The sequence below is a fragment of the Rhinolophus hipposideros genome (genome assembly GCF_964194185.1).
Source record: "Rhinolophus hipposideros genome assembly, chromosome: 1".
Classification (NCBI taxonomy): Eukaryota; Metazoa; Chordata; class Mammalia; order Chiroptera; family Rhinolophidae; genus Rhinolophus; species Rhinolophus hipposideros.
In genome coordinates this window covers 21,935,945-21,961,652 of record NC_138047.1, presented here as the reverse complement: position 1 = coordinate 21,961,652, position 25,708 = coordinate 21,935,945, and the positions used below count along the sequence as shown (strand labels likewise).

The 25,708-nt window shown below is 43.4% G+C and overlaps 1 protein-coding gene across 7 annotated transcripts in view; it reads right to left on the bottom strand.

Moving 5' to 3' along the window:
- FRMD4A (FERM domain containing 4A) overlaps window positions 1–25,708 on the bottom strand; it is a 566,526-nt gene that overhangs the window by 36,152 nt on the left and 504,666 nt on the right. For all 7 annotated transcript variants that reach the window (XM_081046121.1, XM_081046123.1, XM_081046122.1 and 4 more), the window contains 2 exons: window positions 24,896–25,034; window positions 19,125–19,266 (listed from right to left, as the gene is read on the bottom strand). In XM_081046121.1, coding sequence (XP_080902247.1) covers window positions 19,125–19,266; window positions 24,896–25,034 — 281 coding nt within the window. The remainder of the gene's footprint in view (window positions 1–19,124; window positions 19,267–24,895; window positions 25,035–25,708) is intronic.

The window sequence follows — 25,708 nt, the reverse complement described above, 5'->3', positions numbered from 1 at the left end:
GCACAAAGAGTCCCAAACAAGAATCCAAAGGTGCCCACACCAAGACACATCATAATTAAAATGCCAAAGGTTAAAGACAGAGAATCTTAAAAGTAGCAAGAGAAAAGCAGGAGCCTACAAGGGAGCTCCCATAAGACAGTCAGCTGATTTCTCAACAGAAACTTTTGAGACCAGAAGGAATTGGCAGGAAATATTCAAAGTGATGAAAAGTAAGTACCTACAACAAAGATTACTCTACCCAGCAAGGCTATCATTTAGACTTTAAGGAGAAATAAAGAGTTTCCCAGACAAGAAAAAGCTAAAGGAGTTCATTGCCACTAAATGTTAAAGGGATTTCTTTAAGTAGAAAAGATAAAAAATATGAATAAGAAAATATAGGAAAGGAAAACTTTCTGACAAAGGCAAACACTTAGTAAAAGCATTGGATCAACCAACTATAAAGCAAGTATGAAGATTAAAAAGCAAAAGTAGGAAGACCAGGTATAATTAATAAATAATACACACAAACACACATGCACAAAAGAAGTAAAAAATATGGACAAAACCATAAACGTGGAGTGGGAGAGTAAAAACTGCAGTGATTTTAGAACGTGTGAAACTTAAGTGAAAATCACCTTAAAATACACTGCTATAAACATAGCTTGATATGTACGAAGCACATGGTAACCACAAACCAAATATCTATAAGAGATACACAAAAAAATAATGAGAAAGGATCCAAAAACAACACTATAGAAAGTTAACAAGAGAAGAGAGCAAGAGAATAAGAAAGGAACAGAAGAGGAGAACTACAAAGACAATAAAAAAACAATAAAATTGGAATAACTACTTACCTAGGAGTAATTACTTTAAATGTTAATGAACTAAATGCTCCAATCAAAAGGCAGGGTGGCTGAATGGATAAAAAAATGAAGACTTGTACATATGCTGCCTACAAAAGACCCATTTCAGATCTCAACATACACACAGGCTGCAAGTAAAAAGATGAAAGGAAGTATTTCATGCAAATAGGAATGAGAAAAAAAAAAAAACCCAGGGTAGAAAGACTTTAAAACAAGGGCTGTAACAAGAGACAAAAAGGGCATTTCATAATGGTAAAAGGATCAATCCAACAAGAGGATATACCTCTTGTTAACATTTACACACTCAATGTAGGAGAACCTACATATATAAAGCAATTACTGACATACATTAAGGGACAGATCAACAGTAATACAGTCATAGTAGGGGACTTAAACACCACATTGACATCAATGGATAGATCATCCAGACAGAAAATCAACAAGTATGCAGTGGCCTTAAATGACACATTAGACCAGATGGACTTAATTGATAATTTTGGAGCTTCTCACCCAAAAGAAGCATAATATACATTCTTTTCAAGTGCACATGGAACATTTTCCAGGATAGACCACATGTTAGACCACAAAACAAGACTCAATAAATTTAAGAAGATTGAAATCATATGAAGCATCTTCTCCAATCACAATGGTATGAGACTAGAAATCAGTTACAAGAAGAAAACTGAAAAACACATAAACACGTGGAGGCTAAATAACATGCTAGTAAACAATGAATGGTTTAACAATGAGATCAAGAAAGAAATGAAAAGATGCCCTGAGAATACAATGACCCTCAAATCCCATGGGACACAGTCAAAGTAATTCTAAGAGGGAAATTTTTAGCAATGCAGGCTGATTTCAAGAAATAAGAAAAATCTAAAATAAATAATCTAACCTTACACCTAAAGGAACTAGAAAAGGGACAAAGGCCAAAGTGAGTAGTATGAAGGAAATAACAAAGATCAGAGTGGAAGTAAACAAAATAGAGTCTAAAAACACAATAGAAAAGATCAATGAAACGAAGAGCTGGTTCTTTTAAAAGATAAAATAAAACTGACAAACCGTTAGCCAGACTCATCAAGAAAGAAAGAGAGGGCCCAAATAAATAAAATCAGAAATGAAAGATAGTGACAACTAACACCACAGAAATACAAAGGATTATCAGGAAATACTACAAGCAATTATATACATGCAAACACATTGGACAACCTGAAAGAAATGGATACCAGTAAATTTCTAGAATCATACATTCTTCCAAGGCTGATTCAAGAAGAAAGAGAAAATCTGAACAGATCAATAACTACCAACAAAATCAAATCAGTAGTTAAAAAATTCCCAACAAAGGAAAGCCTTGGACCAGGTGGCTTCCCAGGTGCATTTTCCCAGACGTTCAAAGAAGAATTAACATTTATCCTTTTCAAACTATTCCAAAATATTGAAGAGGAGGGAAGGCTCCCAAACTCATTTTATAAAGTCAGCATACCCTGATACCAAAACAAGAAAGACACTAATATATATACATATATATATATATATATATATATATATATATATATATATGCCAAAAACCATGATGAACAGAGATGCAAAAATCCTGAACAAAATAATAGCAAACTGAATTCAGCAATACATTAAAAAGATCATACACCATGATCAAGGGGGATTTATTCCTGGGATGCAAGGCTGGTTCAAATCTGCAAATCAATTACCATGCTATACCACATAAACAAAATGAAGGCTAAAAATCATATGATCATATCAATAGATGCAGAAAAAGCATTTGACAAAAATACGACATCCATTTATGATAAAAATCTCTAAGCTAAACAATAAAAATCTCTAAGTGGGGATAGAGAGAGCACACCTCAACATAATAGGCCATATATGACAAACCCAGAACTAACATCATACTCAGTGGTGAAAAGCTGAAAGCCTTTTCTGTAAGATCAGGAGCAAGACAAGGTTGCCCAATTTCACCACTTCTATTCAACATAGTATTGGAAGTCCTAGCCACGGCAATCAGACGAGAAATCAAAGGCATCCAAGTTGGAAAGGAAGAAATAAAATTTGCAAATGACATGACACTATATAGAGAGAACCCTAAAGAATTCACCAAAAAACTATTAGAACTAATAACTGAATTCAGCAAAGTAGCAGGATACAAAATTGATGTTCAGTAATCCATTGCATTTTTATACATCAATAGTGATCTATCAGAAAAAGAAACGAGGAAAACAATACCATTTACAATTGCACCAAGAAGAATAAAACCCATAGGAATAATTTTAACCAAGGAGGTAAAAGACTTGTACTCATAAAACTACAAGACATTGAAGAAGATACACATAAATGGAAGCATATACTGTACTCATGGATAGGACGAAGTAACATCATTAAAATGTCCAAACTATCCAAAGCAATCTACAGATTCAACGTAATCCCCATCAAAATAGCAATGGCATTTTTCACAGAACTAGAACAAATAATCAAAAAATTTATATGGAAGTAAAAAGGACCCTGAATAGCCAAAGAAATCTTCAGAAAGAAAAACAAAATGAAACTAGACTGCTATCTGTCACCATATATCAAAATTAATTCAAAATAGATCAAGACCGAAACAGAAGACCTGACACAATAAACTGCATAGAAGAAAGCAGAGGCACTAAACTTATGGGCCTTGGGTTCAAAGGGGATTTTATGATTTGACTTCAAAGGCAAGGGAAGTAAAAGCTAAAATACATGAATGGGACTATATCAAACTCAAAAGCTTCTGCACAGCAAAAGGAAGCATCAACAAAACAAAAAGACAACCAACCAAATGGGAGAAGATTTTTGCAAACAACGCCTCCAATAAAGGGCTAATGTCCAAAATATATAAAGAACTCAAACCGTGTTTCCCCGAAAATAAGACCTAGCCGGACAATCAGCTCTAATGTATCTTTTGGAGCAAAAATTAATACAAGACCCGGTATGTTATTATATTATATTATATTAGACTTAGTCTTATATTACTGTAAAATAAGACCGGGTCTTATATTAATTTTTGCTCCAAAAGAGAGCTGATTGTCCGGGTAGGTCTTATTTTCGGGGAAACATGGTACAACTCAACAACAAAAAAACAAACAATCCAATTAAAAAATGGGTGGAGGACATAAACAGACACTTCTCCCCAGCAGACATACAAACAGCCAACAGATATATGAAAAAATGCTCAACTTCACTAGCTATTAGGGAGATGCAAATCAAAACCACGAGATATCACCTCACCCCAGTTAGAATGGCTATCATCAACAAGACAAATAGTAACAAGTGCTGGAGAGGCTGTGGAGAAAAAGGAACCCTCATACACTGTTGGTGAGAATGTAAATTGGTACAGCCACTATGGAAAACAGTATGGAGGTTCCTCAAAAAATTAAGAACAGAATTGCCCTATGACCTAGCAATCCCTCTTCAGGGTATCTACCCCCCAAAATCTGAAAACATTTATTCGTAAAGATATATGTGCTCCGATGTTCACTACAGCATTGTTCACGGTGGCCAAGACATGGAGACAACAAAAGTGTCCTTCGATAGATGATTGAATAAAGATGTGGCATATATACACAATGCAATATGACTCCGGCATAAAAAATAGATGAAATAGTGCCATTTGCTACAGCATGGATGGATCTTGAGATTATTATGCTAAGCGAAATAAGTCAGACAGAATAAGTCAAGAACCACATGACTTCACTCATATGTGGGATAGAACTGAAAGCAACAAAGGAACAAGACAAACAAATAAAGAAATAAAAACGCATAGACACAGATGACAATTTAATGGTTACCAAAGGGTATGGAGGGAGCAGGGAGGTAGAAGACGGTAAAGAGGGTCAAATATATGGAGATGGAAGGAGAATTGACTCTGGATGGTGAGCACACAATGTGATATATAGATGATGTATTATAGAAATGCTCACTTAAAACCTAATTTTACTAAACATTGTCACCCCAACAACTTTAATTAAAAAAAATAAAAGGCAAAAGAAAAACAAAGTTGTAGGTATCATGCTACCTAACTATTAAACTATACTAGAAGGCTATAGTACTCAAACAGCATGGTACTGGCATACAAACACACAGATCAATAGAACAGAATGGAGAGCTCAGACATAAAGCCACACCTATATGGTCAATTAATCTATGACAAAGGAGGCAAGAATATACAAGGGGGTAAAGACAGTCTCTTCAATAAATAGTGTTGGGAGACTGGACAGACACATGCAAAAGAATGCAACCGGATCACTTTTTTTATACAAGAATACACTCAAAATGGATTAAAGACTTCAATGTAAGACCCCCAAACCATAAAACTGTAAGAAAACATAGGCAGCAAACTTTTTGACATTGCAGTTAGCAATATTTTTTTTGGCTATGTCTCCTCAGGCAGGGGAAACAAACAAACAAACAAAAAACAAATGGGACTACATCAAGCTAAAGAGTTTTTGCACAGTGAAAGAAACTATCAACAAAGTGAAAAGAGAACCTACTGAATGGGAGAAGATACTCTCCAATGATACATCTGATAAGGGATTAATATCCAAAATATATAAGGAACTCATACAACTGAACACACAAAAATAAACAATCTGATTAAAAAATGTGCAGAGGTCCTTAGCAGACATTTCTCCAAAAGGGACATACAGATGCCCAATAGACATATGAAAAGATGCTCAACATCACTAATCATTAGATAAATGCAAACTAAAACCACAATGAGATATTCTCTCACCTGTCAGAATGGCTATCATCAATAAATCAAACAAGTGTTGGAAAGGATTTGAGCAAAGGGAACCTTCTTGCACTGTTGGTGGGATTGTAAATGGCACAGCCACTATGGAAAACAGGATGGAGGTTCCTCAAAATTTAAACACAGAACTACCTTATGATCCAGCATTCTACTTCTGGGTACTTATCCGAGGAAATCCAAAACACTAATATGAAAAGATATCTGCACCCTTATGTTCACTGCAACATCATTTACAGTAGCCAAGATATGGAAACAAACTAAGCGTCCATCAACAGATGAATAAAGAAAATATGGGGTGTAGTACCTACAATGGAATACTACTCAGCCATTAAAAAGAAGGAAATGTTGCCATTTGCAACATCATGGACAGTGCGTGAGGGCACTGTGCTAGGTGAAGTACGTCAGCCAGAGAAAAGACAAATACCATATGATCTCATTTATATGTGGAGTCTAAGAAAAAAAATCCTGAAATTATGGATACAAAGAATAGATTGGTTGTAGCCCGAGACAGGATGAAGAAAACAGGCATATGGGTGAAGGTGGTTAAAAGGTACAAACTTTCAGTTATAAGATGGAATAAATCCTGGGATGTAACGCACAGCATGATTATAGTTAACAATACTGTGTTGTATATTTGAAAGTTGCAAAGAGAGTAAATCTTGAAAGTTCTTATCACAATATAAAAAATTTATACCTATGTGTGGTTTGGATGTTAAGTAAATTTATTGTGGTGATGATTTTGGAATATATTTACATATATCAAATCATTGTTTTGGACACCTAAAACTAATATAATGTTACATGTCATTTATATCTCAATAAAAAAAGACAGATGATGTGGGAAGCACATTTTTTCCAAATAAAATAGAACCTAGGTTTTAATTATTGAATACTGTATGTCAACTGTAATTGAAAAAAAAATTAAAAAACAAACAATAGAGATGTGAACCATGGTCATGGATTAGAACCTTAACATCATAAAGATCTCAGTTCTCTAGGAATTAAATAAGAGAATCATGGCAATCCCAATAAAAATCCCTGTGGGATTTTCTGGGGGAAGGAGGTAGGAATGCTATTTCCATATGAAACATTTTTTGGACAATTCAGTGAATGGTTGATGGATATGAGAATAATCCAATCAGAATTCCCAGAGTCAATTGGTCTGTGTCTTCTAATGGTAAAGAAGGTATCTCAGAATAAGGTTAGACAGGACTCTGCCTTTGTATCAAAAGCTCTACCATACTCAAATCGTCCCACAAACACACTACTCTACTGTCTTATTTAGTCTCTGAGCTGGAAACCCCATATTCCCTCAGTTACCACACACTTAGGTTCTTATAACCGTAATAATGAATAATTCTCAATGTCTCCATACATTTTAACCCTAATTTGGGCTTTCTCCTTTTTCTCCCCCACCCCATTCTAGCTTGAAATAGAAAAATCTGTCACTGCAGGAACCTACTGTTTTTATGCCTCCCCAGTAGCTCATAAATATTAACTTCAGTAAACAGATAAATGTTGTCAGTCATACACTTGGATGTTATAATTAAGTTGTACCTCATCTTGCTCAAGAAACCTAGTACCTCTAAGTCATTTCTTTATAGAAGCTGCCTTCCAAACCTTTAATCATTTTTGTACCTCTCCCCTGGATTTTGTCGTGCTTCTATCACAGGTTTCAAGTTTATGTCCGTCTACTACGACACACTAGCTAAATCATTCGGAATCTCCATCTGCTTCTTGGAGTCGCAGTCACCAATCACACTTGAAGACACGGGAACAATTAACGAGGCACTGCTCTCTGTTCCATCATCCAAGAATTACTAAGAATGTAAAATAATACTGGACGGAAGTCAGACTTTAGACTGATAAAACAGGCCTGGGGAAACGTGGGTCCAAGAAAGATGAAAGGATTTCTCACTCACATGAAAATGTCATTGTTTTCCCTTTCACCCTGCCTATCCTCTCAATAGGAAATGATACTATATTAAGTCAAATCGGAGAAATAACTATGTGCAAGAAATAACTATATAGCATACGGCATTCAACACTGGAAGGTAAAGCACAAGTCTTTAGATCATCTTGTCTCTAGTTACGAGATTAGTTAAGCTTTGGTCTTGAGTTACAGGGCTCATTAGTGCTACCGAAATTGTTACTGTTTATAATAATTAGCCTAAATACCCAACCCACGTAAGACAGGGTGGGCGGCGCAAGAGGCCCTCTGTGTGTCTGGCATGACTAACGCTGGCTCTTTCACACCTTTATTCTGAAAATTGTTTCAAGAGAAAAAAAAACAAAAATTTTGTTTCTGCAAACTGAGTCAACCTGGCCTGGACACGTGCATTTTATTTCAGTGGTAACTGGATGGCTGAGTAGTGGGTAGAACAGCTCTGGGTTTCATGAACTCTAAACCACACTGGATGTGTGAAATTGGGCAAGTGACCTGCCCTCCTTAATTTCTTGTAAAGACTAAGGGACATAATGCATATATAACACCACTGGGTCTGGTGTTGTTTACTCAATGTTGAGTAAAAATTTAACACGAGTGAGCACATATATGCTTACGTACACACACACACACACACACACACACACACACACACACACAAAACCCCCCAGTAGAATAGAGAGAAATCATTGACACCCCCTCCTTGCCATTGCTCGGGAAGGTATTGGTCAAAGAACAGAACCTCACTATGCATTTCAACATGCCCCTGGGTTCCAACGCTCTCCTTTCAAAGGAGCAATATGGGTCTAGGCAGTATTTTGAAACTACGTTTCTCGAGCCCCTGGGTTTGCAGACATGCCTTTGGGGCTGCTATGGATGAGGGTGGGAATGGGATCAAGAGATTCCGTGGGTTCTGGGGCCCCTACTCTGCACACCTCAAGCTAGGGCAGCTCCGATTTGACCTGTCTCATGCATTTAGGTTCTTGTCAGATTGCACCGCAAAGAGGTTCCCAGAGCCTTTGTTTCTTTAAAGAGAATCCCCTGGTCTAGGGCAAGGGCTCATTAATCCAGGCTGCTCTATTTCACATCTTGTGGGATCTGAGCCTGTGGGGCTGTTACCTGCAACCGGGAAAATATGACAACGAGGAGGAGAGGAGGTGAGTGCCCCAGTGACAAAACTGCCCCAGCGACAATTCCACAGATAGAAGCTCAGAGGCATCAGGAGAAGGAGCCCCAGTTGCTCGGAGAGGTTGAGGAGGTTCCTGCCACCTCCATAAATGCCCTCTAGGCACCCCCTGAATGGCATAGTTGACACCCTAAAAGGGGGGCCAGCAAGTCAGCCAGAAATCAAGAGGCAGAGATTCACAGCTAATCCCCTCAAGTGACAGAGTGACTCCAGGAAGATACCCAATCAGAAAAGAGCCTCAGGGGCTCACGTCAACGGGAATCGTACAAACTAAAAGTTCGTGAGCATATCAAAAAGGATTCCAGACACAGAAATACTTTAACTCAGCTCTTAGACTTGGCGAACAGAAGCTGTTGCTATGGGCTCTCCTTTTCCAGTTATTTGAACACATATGAGAGTCTGCAAGACCACTCCAAGGTTGTAAGTTTAGCCCTTCAGAAATGAAAAAAATGTAAACCTGCTATCTTTGAGAGGGACAGTGAAGGACAAAAAAGAAACCTGGATTTCCATCACCTGTCTGCTATTAAATGGTGTAACACCTTGACTTACTAACCTCTCAGAGTCATCTAGAAATGACCAATTAACCAGTCTCCAGAATTCCTCCAAACTTGAAGAACCTATTACTGAAAACACAATTTCCTTAGGCAGCTCCCTCTTGCCTCTAGCAGTCATCTTTGCAGTTTCTACCAAAGGAATTGCTCACACAGTGCTGTCTTCCTTGTTTTCTTTGCCATCCAGCCTCTAGAAAAGACAAGCATCCTGCCAGCTCTGGTCCTTCTCCCAGTTACTGAGATAGTTAGCTTCAAATTGTAAGGGCACGTCTAACGAGCAACCAGCGCCAAACCAATTTCCTTTGTCATCTTATCCACCGACCAAAGCAAATACTTGTAAGCTTGAATGCTAAATAAGCATTTGATCCGAGCTGTCTTGGGGATGAATGAAGTAAGAAGGTACATGGGACCTCTGCACTGGGGTTAGAAGAGTGAGATTTCAAAATCTGTAGCCAAGTTATGCATCATGAATGGCGCAGGAAGCAAAAGAAAAACAGAGGTGACTTGCATATTTCTGAAAGATATTAGTAATACATAAATACTCTGTTGTTATTAATCAAAGTTTAGAATAGTACCCAAGCCTAGAGGAAAGAATGCTCTAAATATGCTTTGGCAAACATACACTGGCCTTGTGGCCTCCTGAGGCAGAAGTCGACAATCTAGTAGTTTAGAGTTAACAGGTCTGGGCTTGAGCGCCAGCTCCGCGATTTACTACCTGCGAGGACTTGGCCATGTTACACGACCTACGACTCAGTTTCCTCTCCTATAAGAGGGGAATGAAAACAGGACGTCTTCAGAAGTTGGGAGAATTAGATGAGACAATGCTTCCAAGATGCTTAGAACAGAGCTCAGAACATAGTGCTGCCTGAATATTTGTAGTTCTTTGTATTAAATAGTGTTCCAGGCCTATCCATTCAGGAAACAGGGGAGGAGAAGGGATAGGAAGTGGGTTTTTACAGAACTCCTGACAGGCGCTTCCCCCATGTTCTACTTCATTTAATCTTCACAAACACAGTGTCCCCGTTTTCACAGAAGAAGCCACTGGCACGTAGGGAGGCAGAGCTGGGATTCCAACACAGCTCTGTGTGGACTGTTTGGTCCCTAGGATGGAGCCACGATGAGGGGAGGAACTTTCTGTCTCGGTCACTGCTGGGTCACCCCCACAAAAACGGTGTAGCGAACTGTCCTACCTGCCTTTCCAGCCAGCCCCCCTCCCCAGTACTGCATGGATTAACATGCAGGCAGAAGGAAGGAGGGGTTGGAGCCGGGGATTCTTCTGACGTGCCAGTGATAAGTCTCTGGAGCACCTTCGTGTGCAGGTGTGGTGGGGGAGACAGGTGACCAGAAGGGGCCCCAGCCTCAGACAGCCTTGGTCTGGACATGAAAAGCTGCTGCCAGGAGGAGGCCGGAGACAAAGAGGCAGAGGCAGCAGCTCTGGACCCACAGCCCGGGCCAGTTAGATAATTAACCTGGACAGCTGATGGTCAGCCGTCTGGCCTGCGCAAGGGAGGTGCTCCCTGCATTTCACTGCCAAGAGACTCAGTGGCAGATTCGTTCTCTCAGAAACCTTCCATCCCACTTGTTGCTCGGGAGCTACCTATTTGAATGACACTAGACTGAAAATACAACCTTTTGTTTTTGGCTATTATTATCATGTTTCTCTCCGAATCCATACGATTTTATAGAAGCAGACTACCAAGCATCTGGCCGGAAGGGAGAAGAAAAAGCTCTGACCTCATAGAAGATAATTCCTCCAAAACACAGCCAGGAGAGTTTGGGAGATGTGCTCAAGGTCAGAAAGTCATTTTCAGTGGGGATCTGGGAGTCTTTGTAGTGAACTCCCCGATGCTGTGGCCAGTATTGGTGGAAAACCTGTTCTGCCACCTCTGGAGAAACTTCCCCCTCCCTTTCTCATTTTCCACCCCGCTGGGGAACTCCAGACTCCCCCCAGTGGGCAGCTGGCTCCCTGGGCAGGATGTGGGGGAACCGGGCACACATAGCAGCTCCCCTCCCGCCAGCAAGCACATGGAAGGATATCCTCACTGAGGAGAATTTGCTCCAATCTTTCAAAAGACCCTAGACGACTCAGCACCGGATGAGAGCGCATCCTACAAAAAGCATGTCCTCAGGAACTGTGGCTCAGCTGTTTTCACACAGATGGAACACTGATGATCATTGGTCTCCGAAGACAGGAGAGGTGCTTTCCTCTCTGAGAGGAGGTGAAATTCAAAACAAACAGCATCCCAAAGAAGAAAGAAATCTGTTGTCCTAAAAGTAAGTGAAGGAAGTGACAATCTGTCTGTTAAGGCCTTCAAGAAACAAAAAAAAAAAAGAAGGCATATTCCCAGCAGGTCTGTAAAAGCTGTCAGGAAAAGTTCTGGCAGACACCCCAGGAGTAAATACAAGGGAAGGTTTTGAACTCTTCTTTATGATGAAGACATATTTATTTGCCTTACAGATCCTCAATTATGAATTCCTTACTTAAAAGACAGATGTCCTAAGAGACCATGGGAAATAGGGCCACACTGCAGATTGCAGGATGAACATGTGGTCCCTGCAGACCGTCTCAGAGAATTCAGTGTGATTTTTAACATGAAAAATGCGTGCTCGGAAAACTTTTCACCAGGGTCAGAAACTGTAAAAATAAAACAGTTCACTTAAAAGAGTAGAAATGGAAGCTCTTTGAGAAGCAGACACCTTTTAGTGATAGCCTTGAGTGTCTGGCCAGATGCCATGGCTCCATGGCACTTTTACCACATGATGGAGAATATAATAAGAGAACGAGGGGGGGGGGGGAGTGGGAGGGAAGGAGAGGGGAAAGAGAGAGAGAGAGGAAATTGAATAATTGATTATAAAAATTAGCAGCAGCATTTTGTAAAACACCTACTTGAAACTACGCTTTATGAGTAACTCGTACAGTTTCCATTTCTTACACTGTGAACTGAGGGGGCTTATCTTTCTGGCTCCAAGATTCTGTTATTCTATTGCAATATTGAGAGGGCTGGCCTGAATGGGAACAAAGCAATGCCTATGAGAGCTGATAGCGATATTTCTTTTTCAGGGTCTAAAATTTCATCACTGGAAAATCATTCGTTTAGATTACACATTGCCATTCTGTCCTGGCTCTCCTTAGTAGGTAAATATTCCTTTACTAGGAATCACCTGAGGGCATAAATGTATCAGTATAAATGACTTGATTGGGTTTTATTTCCCCAATATGAGAGCAGAAAGGGACAAACATTCTATTGTCTCGGTTTTGACTCAGGCCCGTCCTGCTGAAACAAGTGCAGGATATCCACCCCACAGAAAGAGATTCCTCAGCCCTCCCTGGCTACACAGTCCAGTGCAAACTCACCCTGGCACAAGCCAAGTCCTGGGCTGTGCCAGCAGGGCTAGACCCGTGTGCAGAGGCCTGAGGTGAGGACCCAAATTAAAGCCCCTGGCACTGGCATCCTGCTGGTCATGAGACCTAAAAGGTGAGGGACAGAAAGTTGATAACACAGAACGTTAAGAGGCTGGACAGAGATATAAGAAGGAGATAAAGGGAGAATAAAAAAGAAAGGATGAAGATAAAGAGAAAAATGAAAAATAAAACACAAAACACTGTGATTTCTACCCGCGTAAGGCAGTGTATTTTGAAAGGCACTGTGTTTTGAGTTGAACGGAGCCAGAACCATAAAGCTGGCAGATGCCTATCAGATCCCTTGTCTGTACGGGTCAATCAGATAGCTGGCATCCTCATTGTTACATTAGTTATTAATAAACTTCCTAACAATGGGAGGAAGTGTTAGTATTCAGAGAATCAGAATGTGTGAAGCGTTGAGTAATGCACGTGGACGGATCTCAGGCAAAGTGAGGCCCCGCGATTAGCACAACACATCTTCTCCAGAGTACAAGGTATCAGAGCTGGGTCATAATAGCAGACTGCAGGGTGTGTGTGTGTGTGTGTGTGTGTGTGTGTGTGTGTGTGTGTGTGTGTGTATTACTTGTTTTAAAAACCAAACCACCACCATATTCTTCACAATCCTGTTGATCACAGTGAAGGTGACTCAACTGCCATCGCGTTCCTATTTATAGCCACAACATGTCATTTTGTTTTGTAGAGAATAGGTGGCTTATGCCCCTCCATTTCCATTCAAGGAGGTGCTGATCAGTCCTTTTGTTCCATTTTTTTTTAAAGAAAGAATGCACAGTAACATTTTTTGTTTGGGTGGTTAATGCAATAAGCCACGTGGGCCTGCAGAACAGTGGGTATTTCCTAAGCGAGTCTGTGTCACTTTCTTGAAATAGGCTGATTTCCCTTGGCTCTTACACGCCTACTGAAATCAGCATTGTTTTGGAGATGGCAGATTCCCCGAAACCATGCTGAGGACAATCCTACACACTCTCCCACCTTCAGAGGAACTGTGAAAGGCCATGTGTGCTCAGCTACCAGACAAATCAGTTGTTTCCTTGTGTTTTTCTTTTGTTATTCTGTGTTTTGTTCCTCTATAATCCTTTCTGAGATTTCAAGAAATGGGACTAGGGAAGAGAGGAATAAACCCTTCCAAGTTCCCACAAAAAAAGATTTTGTATTTTTTTTTTTTCTTGGTACTCTGAAAACATCAAAACCAAATGGTTCAAATTCATAGTTGTCCTCTCCAGGGGCAGTGGCGAGACTGTCCCCTCTTGCCTCCAGCAGTGGTCAGTCAGCAGGTTTGTGGAGCACCCAGACCTGTGGAGCTGCTGAGACCAAGCCCCTTCAGGTCTGTGGAGGGCAGAGGTGGGGCGCTGCCTGCCTGGCCTGGGGGTGCTGCCTCAGCATCCCCCCTTCCAGGGATTCTGGGAAGGCCAGCCAGTCTCTCAGCAGATGTGTTCTGAGGACAAGGGTCCTCACGTCCTTTTAAAGCCTGGCCGCTAGAGCCCCTTTACAGATGGATTCAGGATGCAGGTTCTGCAGCCTTGCTAGGGTCTGAATCCCATCCAGTGCTGCATGAGAAGGTAAGGAGTTGATCCCTTTTATTCTGAGGACCTTGCAGCTCGGGCTCAGAGGCTCACTGCCTCTAAGGGTAGCTTCTAGGAGACAGGACTCCAGGTCTCACATGGGGGAGCCCTATGTGTCACCACCAAAGAATTCGGGGGTTCTGGCCACAAGCCCTAATACATCATTTCAACTACATGGACCTTTTCTCTTTGAAATACTAGCCACTGGCTCAGGGTACGAGTAACTGAACTCCTGGCTTCTTTAACAGTTAACAATGATGTTGCTCACTTTTTTAGTATCTGACACCTCAGATACCATATACTGGAATTCAGTAATTTTAAAAGTAATTATATGCCCTTAGTGAAATAGGAAAATCACCTTCAAAGTTACAAATAGCTTGGAAATATCTTATCTTTGTGTTCCATCAATAAACAATACGCAAACTCCGGAAGGAGAGGAGCTATAACTTTTTGAATGCCATGTATAGTCCCTGGCAAAGTTTGGGAGCTAGAAAAACTGCTTGTATCATAGAAATATTACAGTGTTACATGGCTCAGTTACACAATTTGGATATAGAAAAGGGTGAAGGATGAATGACAGATAAGGATGGATATGATTTGCACTAGGAGCCTGACTGACAAGATTTAACCTTTAAAAGTCTGTAACTGGTATGACAGAAGCGATACAATACAATCTGAGGTAAAATGTTGTTGGCAGATCTGAGAGTTCTTGGGAGGCCCAAGATACTGCACACTCTGGGAACATAGAAGGTTGTTAAAATCATGCACCTGCAGGATTATTACTAGTATTCTTCAAAGCTTAACTTCAAAAATCGTGTATCATTGACATTAGTCTTGCCGATAATTTTTTGGACTTGACAACGAAAGCAAAGGCAGCAAACGTGAAAATCAACAAGAGGGGCTACATCGAACTAAAAAGCTTCCCTGCACGGTGAAAGAAATCACCAACACAAAGAAAAGGCAACTTACTGAATGGGAGAAACATATCTAATAATGTAACCTAACCTACACATGTAGCCTAGCAGGTAACCTAGCGCAGATTAACCTTTGTTTAGAGTTTATAACTTTGCCTCCATGAACCTGTAGATCACTCTGAAATTTATAAGGTTTGTGTAATTCTATCTTATAATTTGCTGTACGTTTCACAGGAAGACCAAGACTTAGTCAGATGTTTACCCCATATCTACGTAATCCCTGACGTTGATGATTGCTAGAACTGTTTTTCAGGAACAAGCCCAGGATGTTTTGCCTGACTGGGGGGTGAACCAGCTGAAACTGTCTGAGACGGGCTGAAGCAGCCTGAAGGACCCTCCAGTAACCTCCTTATGGACTTTCCTTCTTATACCCTCATTAGAATACTAAAATCTCTACCCGAGGCAGAAATTTTCCGCCACGTTTGAGCACGCAATGTACTGACTGCCCGGGCCCTGGAATGTCCCCACCTATCCATGCAATGACAAAGTCTAGCTTGATGTTTGTGCACGACTTCCCCTAATAAAGATAGATTAGATGCTTTGTTCAGAGACACACGACTCTGGGATGTGATTCCCACTGCGTCCTTGCTGGTTGGCTCGCAATAAAGTTTATTCCAATAAAATCATCTCTGAGTGGCCTTTTGGGGGCAACACTGAGCATTCAGACCCAGTTCAGTCTGGTCACAATCCAGGGTTACCATCCAAAATATACAAAGGATTCATACAATTCAATAACAGAAAAACAAACAATCTCATTTAAAAATGGGCAGAGGACCTGAGTAGACATTTCTCCAAAGAAGACACACAGATGGCCAATAAATATGTAAAAAGATGCTCAATGTCACTAGTCCTCAGGGAAATGCAAATTAAAATCACAATGAGATACCACGAAAGTGGCTAAAATCAGGGCTCTCCTGGAGGAGCAATGCCCTCTCAGTCTGTGGGAGCACATGACTAAAAGGCATTGTCAACAAGCAGTTAGACAAGACGACACAAAAAGACAAAAAGAATGGGGTGGGAGCCTAGCCTAGATTTTTGCATTGTGGGCCATGGGAAACCGGTGCCTTTCAGGTGGAACTGCCAAGGGCTGCCTCAAGTGAAGGCGTGTCCTCCTGGCACAAGAAAAGACAAGGAAAGTGATCAGCCAGCCCCAGGAGTGGTGACCAGATCCACAGGTCCTAGAAATTCCCTTTGTTGACTGACGGAAGTTTCCTGTTTTACCTTCTCTCTCTCTCCATTGTCCCATTGTCTTTCCTGAGTCAGAGGAGGGAGGCCTCCCCACAGAGCCTCAGCCCCACATTCAAGAACCATTCTTCAGGCTCTAATTGCAGGGCTGGTCACAGTGCAGGGCTCGTACCTCCCAGCAGTCTCCTCTGCCTATCTTTCCTCTTGCTCAGTGGTGCAGTGGAGTGGAGGCAGGGAAAGGGCTGAGGGAGTCCGTGTCCACAAATGGAGGCACTGAAAGTGGGGAGAGTCTTAGCTGCCTCCAAACAGCTTAGCTTGGGACTCCTATCCCGAAGTTATCAAATATGTGAAAATCGCTTTACTATCGTAGGTTAAAGACGCTCCTATCAGGGGTAAGAGCAGATTCAGCAGGAAGGGTTCCTTTTGTCTTCTAGCCCACCAGACTGAATTAATGTCCCGCTGACGGCAGTAACAGAGACCAACTGCTTTCTAAAAGATGCCTGGATCTCATTTCTGATGGTTGCGTGATATCAGTTCCATGTCTGGAAGTCTGAGGCTCACCACCTCATCTGTACCTGCTGTTAGGTTACCTGCTGTTAGGTTACTTGCTGTTAGGTTACCTGCTGCTAGGTACCCCAGAGGCTGCCAGACACAGGGGCCGAGCAGACGAGCCAGGGCATAGGTGTACAAGTGGGAATACCTGGGTCCCATGATCCTGAGCACAGCTACCGCAGGCTTTTCTCTCTTCTGCAGGAAAGAGAGTGACTCTCCAAGTGTGGCCCCCAGATCAGCAGTACATCATCAATTGGGGCCTGTTAGAACTTGTTAGAAATGCAAATTCTCAGGCTTACCCTAGACCTACCGAATCAAGTACTTGTGTTTGAACATGCCTTCTAAGTGGTTCTCATGCACATGGAGGTTGGAGAGCCTGAACTCGATGATCCATGTCATGTTCAGAAAGGAAACAGATTTCCATATGGATATGTAACCACAGCCAGAACGTACCCCCTCACCGAGACTGAAGGATGGGTTGGGCCCATCTGTGGTTGGATAAGGAGGGCAGTGGGAGGGGAAATCAGTCCAGGCTGGAATCTGAGACTCTGGGTCTTAGCAGGGGTGAGGAGTGTCTAGAGGCAAACCCAGGGGTGGGCTCTGGCCTACCCTTTTCGGTGCAGCAGGAGAGTGGGAGTGGCTAGAACCTGAGGCAGTGGCTCAGGCTCCGAATGGCATTCTCTTTGATAAAAGAAGACAGCATTCTCTACGTTTTCCCTGAAAACCTCCAAGACTCAGAAATAACGATCATTTGGCCCACGGCACTGATAAAAACATTCTGAAGAATCTGAGGCAGGGAGGGGTTTACAGTGGACCCTACGGTGATCTGGCAGAGGCAGACTCAGGTTTTGTGGGGCCTGAAGCTGACGTAGTTTTGGTGGCTCTATTTAAGAAAAAGGATGCAAAATGTATTACACTCACAGATTTGATGAGGACACATGGCCATGGGGGCTTCAGAAAGGCCTGTGCAACGAGGGGCCCTGAGCTGACTCATCAGCCCCACAGTAAGTCGGCACCCCAGTCCTGGAAGGGCACACACCCTCTTCCCCGTACTTTAGATCCACACTTTTTCCTCACGCTGACTACAACTCCACCAGCCCAGAAGCTAATTAGCCAGCGTTCAGCTTCTCCTCTCCTACCTCTGTTCCTTTCTTATTTCATTTTGTTGTTGTGTGCAGCCGCTAGACATAGTTATAGAAATGACTCCACAAGATGACCTAGGGCAAAGACTTCTCGCTGCACTTTCATGGCTCAGAGGCAAGCGCACACTGTCCCCAAGAACAAGCAGGCTTTGACCACGTGGCCTTGGGAGTGACCTGCATCAGTGATACGTTTGCTAACATTTCCAAACAATGACGGCCTCCCTCTCTCTCTTTGCCCTCCTCAAACTCGCTCCTCTTCCTGTCACGTGAGCCCTTAGGGTCCCTTCTCCTGAAGTCAGCCCAATCGGAAACCTCGAGGTTTTCTGTCCCTCCCAACATCTAATGACAAAATGACTGGCCCAGGGCCTGCAGAAACAGATGCAGAATCACAGCCTTGGACCCTCAGTTTCAAAAGGCGCTTCAAGGCTCTACCACACTCTGTAACAGCAAGTCTCTCCTTTCCCAACAATCAAGAGGAGGTTGAACAGTTTCAATTCCTAAGCAGTTCATGCAGAAACAGAACGTAGTGTCACGCAGTGCCACTACCCTGGCCTTCAGCCCCGCCTCAGGACAACTCTCCTTTAACGGCATGCGTGAACCCCACCTGCCCTCCTTGTAGCTGACACTCCTGACAGTCAGCGGTCAGCATTCAGGAAGCTATAGGAGGGTTCTCAAAGACATGTACATGACCAACAATCCCCCCCACACTCAGTGGTTCCACCGCTTCTTTTTTTTCACCCCCAACCCCCATCCTTGGATACTTTGGGCACTTTTCTCAGATTCCCATGTGGCCCGAAATCTCGGTCTCAAAACCAGAGCCAGCTCCTGGTGAGCCTGGCGAGCTGCCTCCTCAGCGGCTGCCCTGCCCCCTGCCCTCACAGGCTCCACCCTCAGGTGGAAGCCACGCTTTGCAGGAACTTCCTCGGTGTGCTCAGGAAGGCGGCTCCCAAATCCCCAAGCCCAGGCCTCTCTTACCTGATGACAGGAGACTCCCACTGCTGCCGCTGATGATCTTCCCTTTGCTCCCCATGTTGGCCAGCTTCGAGGTCTTCAGCGTTCCGGTCTCAGTCAGGTCAATGGCGATCTCGCTCAGACTTCGTGCGGCATGGATTTTAGACTAGAGTGAAACAGGCACAACCAGGTCATAAAGGGGCATTTACCCCTGGGAGACAACAGCAATTACTTGCCCGCTGGTAGTCCTGAAATTCAGCAAACAGAATCACCTCCCGACTTGCAGCATTTGTGTGTGTGTGTGTTTCTCGGCCCCATCATGAATCGCTGGAGCTCTAAGGAGCAGGTAAGGCTCGAGTGTGGACTTAAATGATGGCTTTTCCAAGCCTGTTACTCTACAGGCTGGACTGACTGTACAGTGCTTACAGGCAAGGACTTTGGAGTCAAACAGACCTTTCCCCCACCTCTCCGTCCTCTCCTCTCCAACTGGTCCATAGCTCTCAATAAACAGTAGTGATTATAACTATTTTGTGTTTAAAGAAGGAGGGAAATTTTTTTTTCAGCTTTGTGAATGACGTAAGAGCTATCTGAAACAAATTCTTGAAATTCCACTACACTCGGAGGTGCTGTAAACCTCTTCCATGGTTAGCCATGTGGCCATGGGAAGTTTAGAGGGCAGGGAAGTGACAGCACTGGGATTCTGTAAGCACATTGTGTGCAGGTGTAAAAGTCTCTGCAACAGCTGCTCATTGGGACATTCAAGTCCCACCCAAATGCCCGACACCGTGCTTTGCTTCTATTCTGACACCTAAATGTACCCACCAAAGTCTTCAGATTCGCTTAACAGTCCATTCCATTCACTCCACATTATTAATTGGCCCAATTTGGCTAATAGTAACAGCTCATGAGAATAATCAGAAGAGGACTCTGCATTCACAATATTTCCTGAAAGTCACTGTTCGTAGGAAAGCCGCCGGCTGTAGTCATCGCCTCTGGTGAATGAAGTGGGTTAGCATTTTCTGCACGTGAATTTGACGTTTGTGTTTTTTTGCTTCTTCAGGAAATCAATTTTTGTGAAAGTGCTTAAGGCAATGGGCTTTCTGGAAACTACACCACAGACTTTATGGAAATAACTATAAATGCTGGTATAACCCATATATTTGCTCATCTTTCCATGGGCGATAGCAGGCACATGGATGGAACTGGGTGAGGTTTTCAGTCACTTCGTGTGTGTGCACACCTGGCCTCGATGAGACGAAGTTGTTCCCTGACACAGGAGAAGTCGGCAGAGGGTAGGTAGATAATGAAGCCATGGAGGAGAAAGCGTAACCCTGCCCTGACTCTCACATTTACATTCTGGGCCCAGGTGCCCTCAGCCATCCAGCAAAGGCTGCCTGGACCCTTTTGGCTTTGCTCTTCCTCTGGCTTCCATATTGATGCTGACAGCGGTAAAAGACAAAGACGTCCAACCTCTGAGCACTTTCCTTATGTTAACAAGATGAAAGACAAAGGAAATGCTGAGACTTTTTGTTTGTTTTGTTCACCAGGCACGAACGAACTGCCTTCCTCCACACTCTCTCAATTCCACCAATCCTTCCGGGACTGACTTTCTCCTTCTGACCTCAGCTTTTATCCTTGCATTCGGAACCAGGCCACCTTCCTCAGGTGAGGGCTTCCTTGTTCATAAAATAAGCCAGCTGCCAGGCCCCGGCAGGGTTCTGACTGGCAGCAAAGGCAGGAAGGGCCTTTCATTTCATCTGACGTACCATATCAACAGCACCCATCCGGCTGAGCTTTCTCCTCCAGGCAAGCACAGAAAGCACAATCCGTTACTTCCTTTCAGCGTTATTTTTACTAAGGCCCACACTTTAACAGAAAGGAGCCCTCGCTTGCAGTTACGAAGACATAGACCAGTTCAGCCTGGTGGTGAAGGCCCTAGGCTCTGAAGTCAGAAAAATCTGGATTGGAATCCTGACTCTTCCCAATTAATCACTGTTTGACCTGGATCCTGAACCTCTGACCCTCAGATCCCTGTTTGTAAAATGGGAATCTTAAAACCCGCAGCACAGAGTTGTGATAAGGGCTAAATTAGGTAACACATGTAAAGTCCTTTGGGATAGGAACAAGAATCAAATATAAGTCAGGGTCTGGCAGTAATTTGCTAAATGAGGTTAGGTTGATGACACAACTTGATATTTTGGGGATCTCATTAATCACATGAAGGCCTGTCCCCACCCCGTCTCCACTTTTGCCACACATCAAGCTCAGAGGCAGAAAACAAAACATGGAAAAGGACCAACAAACACCCTACCCAAGGGAGACTAGATTCTTAGAGGTTTTAGGAACTGCCAGCTTGTCTAGAATGGAAATATCACAATGACCAAATGGATCCCACAAGGGGAGCACACTAAGAGGAAATGAGTATAGATGGGGAGATGGTCTCCTTGCAAAGTCAAGGTTTTGGACCAACTGAAAGAACCTCCACGCTTGTGACCATTTTGCTGTGAGCAAGGGCCTTGCCATATAAAGTGTTATTACTGATATTCTGTGGGCAAGGTTTAATAGTCCGCTATCATACTTTCACTCTGCCTTTGATCTAGAGGGAATGAAGACTAGCAGACTGGATCAGAGGGGGAAAAAAAAAAGATGAAGAAGAAGGAAGGACATCTGGATTGGAGGCCAAGCCAAGAAGTCGCCACTCTGAGTTCAGAGGAAAAGTGTCCAGCGTTTACTCTAAACAATTTGAGCTTTCAAATGTTGTCCTCTGAAGTGTACAAGATGTTCCTTGGCTCTGGGCTACAGAAGTTGCCGGGATCCAACTGACAACATTTCTGACCTTTGGGGTCAGTATATATGTGTGACCAATTGTAACGGGCACCTGCACAGTCTCTCATTCAGAAGAAGCCACAGGAAACCACACAATATAGCCTCTCCTTCACTCTGTCTTTGGTGATGGAGGGTGTGTGTGTGTATGTGTGTATGAGAGACAGAGAGGGGAGGAGGGAGGGAGGGGAAGGGATTGGTTTTCTTAAATGATTTACTTAATGACCCTGAAAAAAGAAAATAACCGAGTGCCAGGGGAAGAACATGAGACTTTTTGGCTACCCACCTCTGCTGACTCAAACCACTAGACCGCACTTGTTTCTGGGCTTGATAGCATCACTGGGGAGGCCTGGCTGTGCTGAAGCACTTCAGGGAGAGGAATAGTTGGCATGGCCCCATACAGTAGAGTGTGAAGCAATGGACAGTGTGCCAGCCAACAGTGGCTGCTCAGAAATATCTGGAAGCTCTTTATCCCAGGCCTGTCGGCCGCCACTCACCAGAAGCCATTCTACCCACCAGAGAGAATCACATCACCATTACATAAAGAATGAAACTCCAGAAACAAAAGGTGTTGTAATTCCTAAGGGGAATTTTATCATCTCTGACTTAATTTGGGGACCTTTCAGAGAATTCAAACTTTACGCAAATGTTGGCCAGGGAATAGTGCGTTGTATTAATCATAACGATGAAAGATAGCACGCATCTTCTAAAGCAATTTCACAGACACAGTGTCTTTTGGTCAGGAATTTAAATTTTCTTCCTTGTTCTCTAATTGGGGAAAACGAAGCAGGAGCGATGAAAGACATGCCTAGGGTCATCGAACTGGAAAACAGAGTCTTTAGGCTTCCACACAGGGGAACTTGTTCCTCACCTATCCCTGTAGGTTGGGGAATTGGTTCTACGAGAAATGCAAGGGCTCTGAAGCACCTGTGAGCTTTCAAAGCCTACTTGGTGGAAGTTCTCCTGCCTCTGGGAGTGGGTGCACCTCCTTCAGTCCCCCAGGGGTTGCGGAGCGGGACAGCTGAAATTTTCCTATCACTGTGGGTATTTGGTTTGGCCTCTTAAAAGACACATCTTGTTAATAAGTGTTCTTTGATCATTACTTTTTGAGGTTTACTGGTTGTTCCATCAGTGGGTTGACCAGTAAGCCTGATGAACAAGGTTTCTCCATTCTCCACCTGCAGAGTAAGACCATCGTTCAGAAAGGAGCTGTAGAGCCCTAAGAACAGGCCTCCTGAGTTACCCAAGAGACTCGCCAACCAAAAAAAAAAAAAAAAGAAAAAAAAAAGAAAACAGAAAAAACCAGCATGGGGGAAGGAGTTCAAACAGCTAATGTACTAACTATCATGAGGGTGAAAGATGTTTTTCTTTTTCCCTGTTCAAAACTGTGGTATCAGTGCATGGGGGGTCTGCCCGCAAGAAGAACTGGCAGTGGGGTTCAGGAGGATTGCCAAACTTTACCCATCACCTGCCCCCTCCCCCCATCACTGAACAACACAGAGGATGAAATCAAGGTTTTGACCTCCAACTCTTGCCACTGGAGGGCAAATTGCTGACACCCATCTGTGTCTCAATCTAAAGCATGAGTCAAAACACTTTGGCCCTGTATCTTTTGATCGAATCGGGCCTCAAATTCCTATACCAATGCCCATCACCACTAGGAGAGCCATGGAGTACTCTCATGGCTCCTGACAATAAAAATGCTCCATGCTGTGCCTATTCACTCGGGAAAATGACCAAAAAAGGGGTCAGGAAGATGACTGAAGAAAAAAAGTGTTGTAAGGGAGAAAGTGACTGCTACAGTGGAAAGCCATTGATTTAAAACTGAGTTATACCTTGAGGGCTTGCTTCCCTTCTTCCTGTCCTATTTCCTTACTCTTTTTCTCTTACCTCCCACTTTATCCAGACCAAAAATAAGGCAAAAGAGGAAGCCGAAAGGACCCAAGACGGCATCGATCCAATGAAACTTGGGCTCAGTAAACTCAGGATCTTGCCACCTCCTCCTCTCCCAAGAATTCACACAATGGGACAAAACCTCCCTCAGGTGGTGGTACCAACTAGGCCAGGGGCCAAGGTCGGTTTCTCTCTGCAGCTCTGTATTCTGCCCCCACCCCCGCCCCGCAACCCCTGCCCAAGGTGACAGGATCCTGAGAAAGGTGCAGGGCCCATCTCCATACGGCTTCACCTGAGGGGTAACAAACGGGAGTGGCTTTTGAAGGGGAAGGCAAGGGGAGCATGGCAGACACAGCTGGAGAAAGAGGGGGCAGAGTGTTGATATAAGCTGTGTGTGAACCAAGGAGACGTCATTCTCCCACCCACAGAAAATGCACCCTTGTGCGTCTGGAGTGGGGCTGGGTCCAATCTCCCTCTGAGGATGACTGTTTACCAAGGCCCCAGGCTCCAGGTCTACCTGAGGGAAACAGGGTTGTTTTTTTTTTCTTCCACATTTCCAGTTTTGTATTTTTAAAAAAATGGAGTTGGCAGTTGCAAAAGCCCGGAGGGTTTTCACAGCAATTATTCTAAACAGTTAGGTGGTGTCTATTAGCTGAGAATGGTTACTTTTTTCCCCCTCAAAAAGAAAACAATATGCCACTGTTTGAATACCTAAAAGGGCTTAACTGCTTGCTCCTAGAAGAGGTTCTTGAGGTTCAAAAGCACGGTTGGAATTCCTCAGCAGGACCCTACCTGGCTGCAGTCAGTGGCTTGAGTGGCACTGACTGTGGTCCGGTGGGAGCCCCTTGACCAAGTTGTAAGGAATGCGCCCCCTCCTGAAGAACTCGTGTCATTCCTCCTACGAGCATAGCCCTAGAAGGCAGGTCCATACCTGTTCACCTCTCAGGGCAAGGGACGCAGTGCCGTCCCCACCCATCCAGTCCTCAATCCCTAAATGACAAGATCCCGACAAGGGCCCTCAGCTTGGGGAAAGGTGTGGTCTTAACAGAGCCCCTCCCAGTCCTGGGGCAGGGACTTACCTTACTCTGCTTTCTGTCCAGATAGAACTGGTGCTGGCTAATGGCCATAGCCCAAATGGACTTGATTAATGCTGGGCACGCGTACCACGTATGCACCGCAATGCCACTGTGTCCAAATGTCCTCCTCGTCACGGAAGCCCTGGGAAAGCAAGAATCAGAAGGGTCAACCATGTTTATGATGAAGAACTCCACTGATCAGCCAACAGCTTTGATCGAGAGCCCAATGGATCCTAAATGCCCTGCCATAAAGCTGATGAGCTAATCTTTTGACTTACTGGCTTGTTAGGGTACAGAACTGGGCCAAGTCTCTGCCTTGTCTGGGAGAAGATGGGTCATTCTAGGTCACTGGACAGCCCTTTCTGGTCTTCAGCTCCTGGCATTGGGCCAGGACAAACTTCAGAGATAGAAAAAGCCTTTGACAATGTCCTTTATTAAGCAGGCAATGCTGCCTATGGTGAAGGGTGAGCAAACTGTCATCTGGATGTGACAGGTCACAGCCTGCAGGGAAGTCCTGCGGGAATCAGGACTTCTTACATTACTCTAATTCCATGTTCCTTGAAAGAGTTGGTCATCAATTTCAATATATTCAGAGGGCAGAGAGGGTATAAAGAGTCAAGAGAGGGAAGGCAGAAAGAGGGGTGTGCCCGGTCAATCCCTCCCAATTACCCCACTTCCACATATACATTTTTGGAGGAGATACAGAAGATATACACGTGTGGAGTAGAGAGAGGCAATCAGGCTTTGAAAATGAAAGTAGAAATACGGGTCCCAACATAATACATCACATCAGAGACATGGGGGAAAAATGTTATA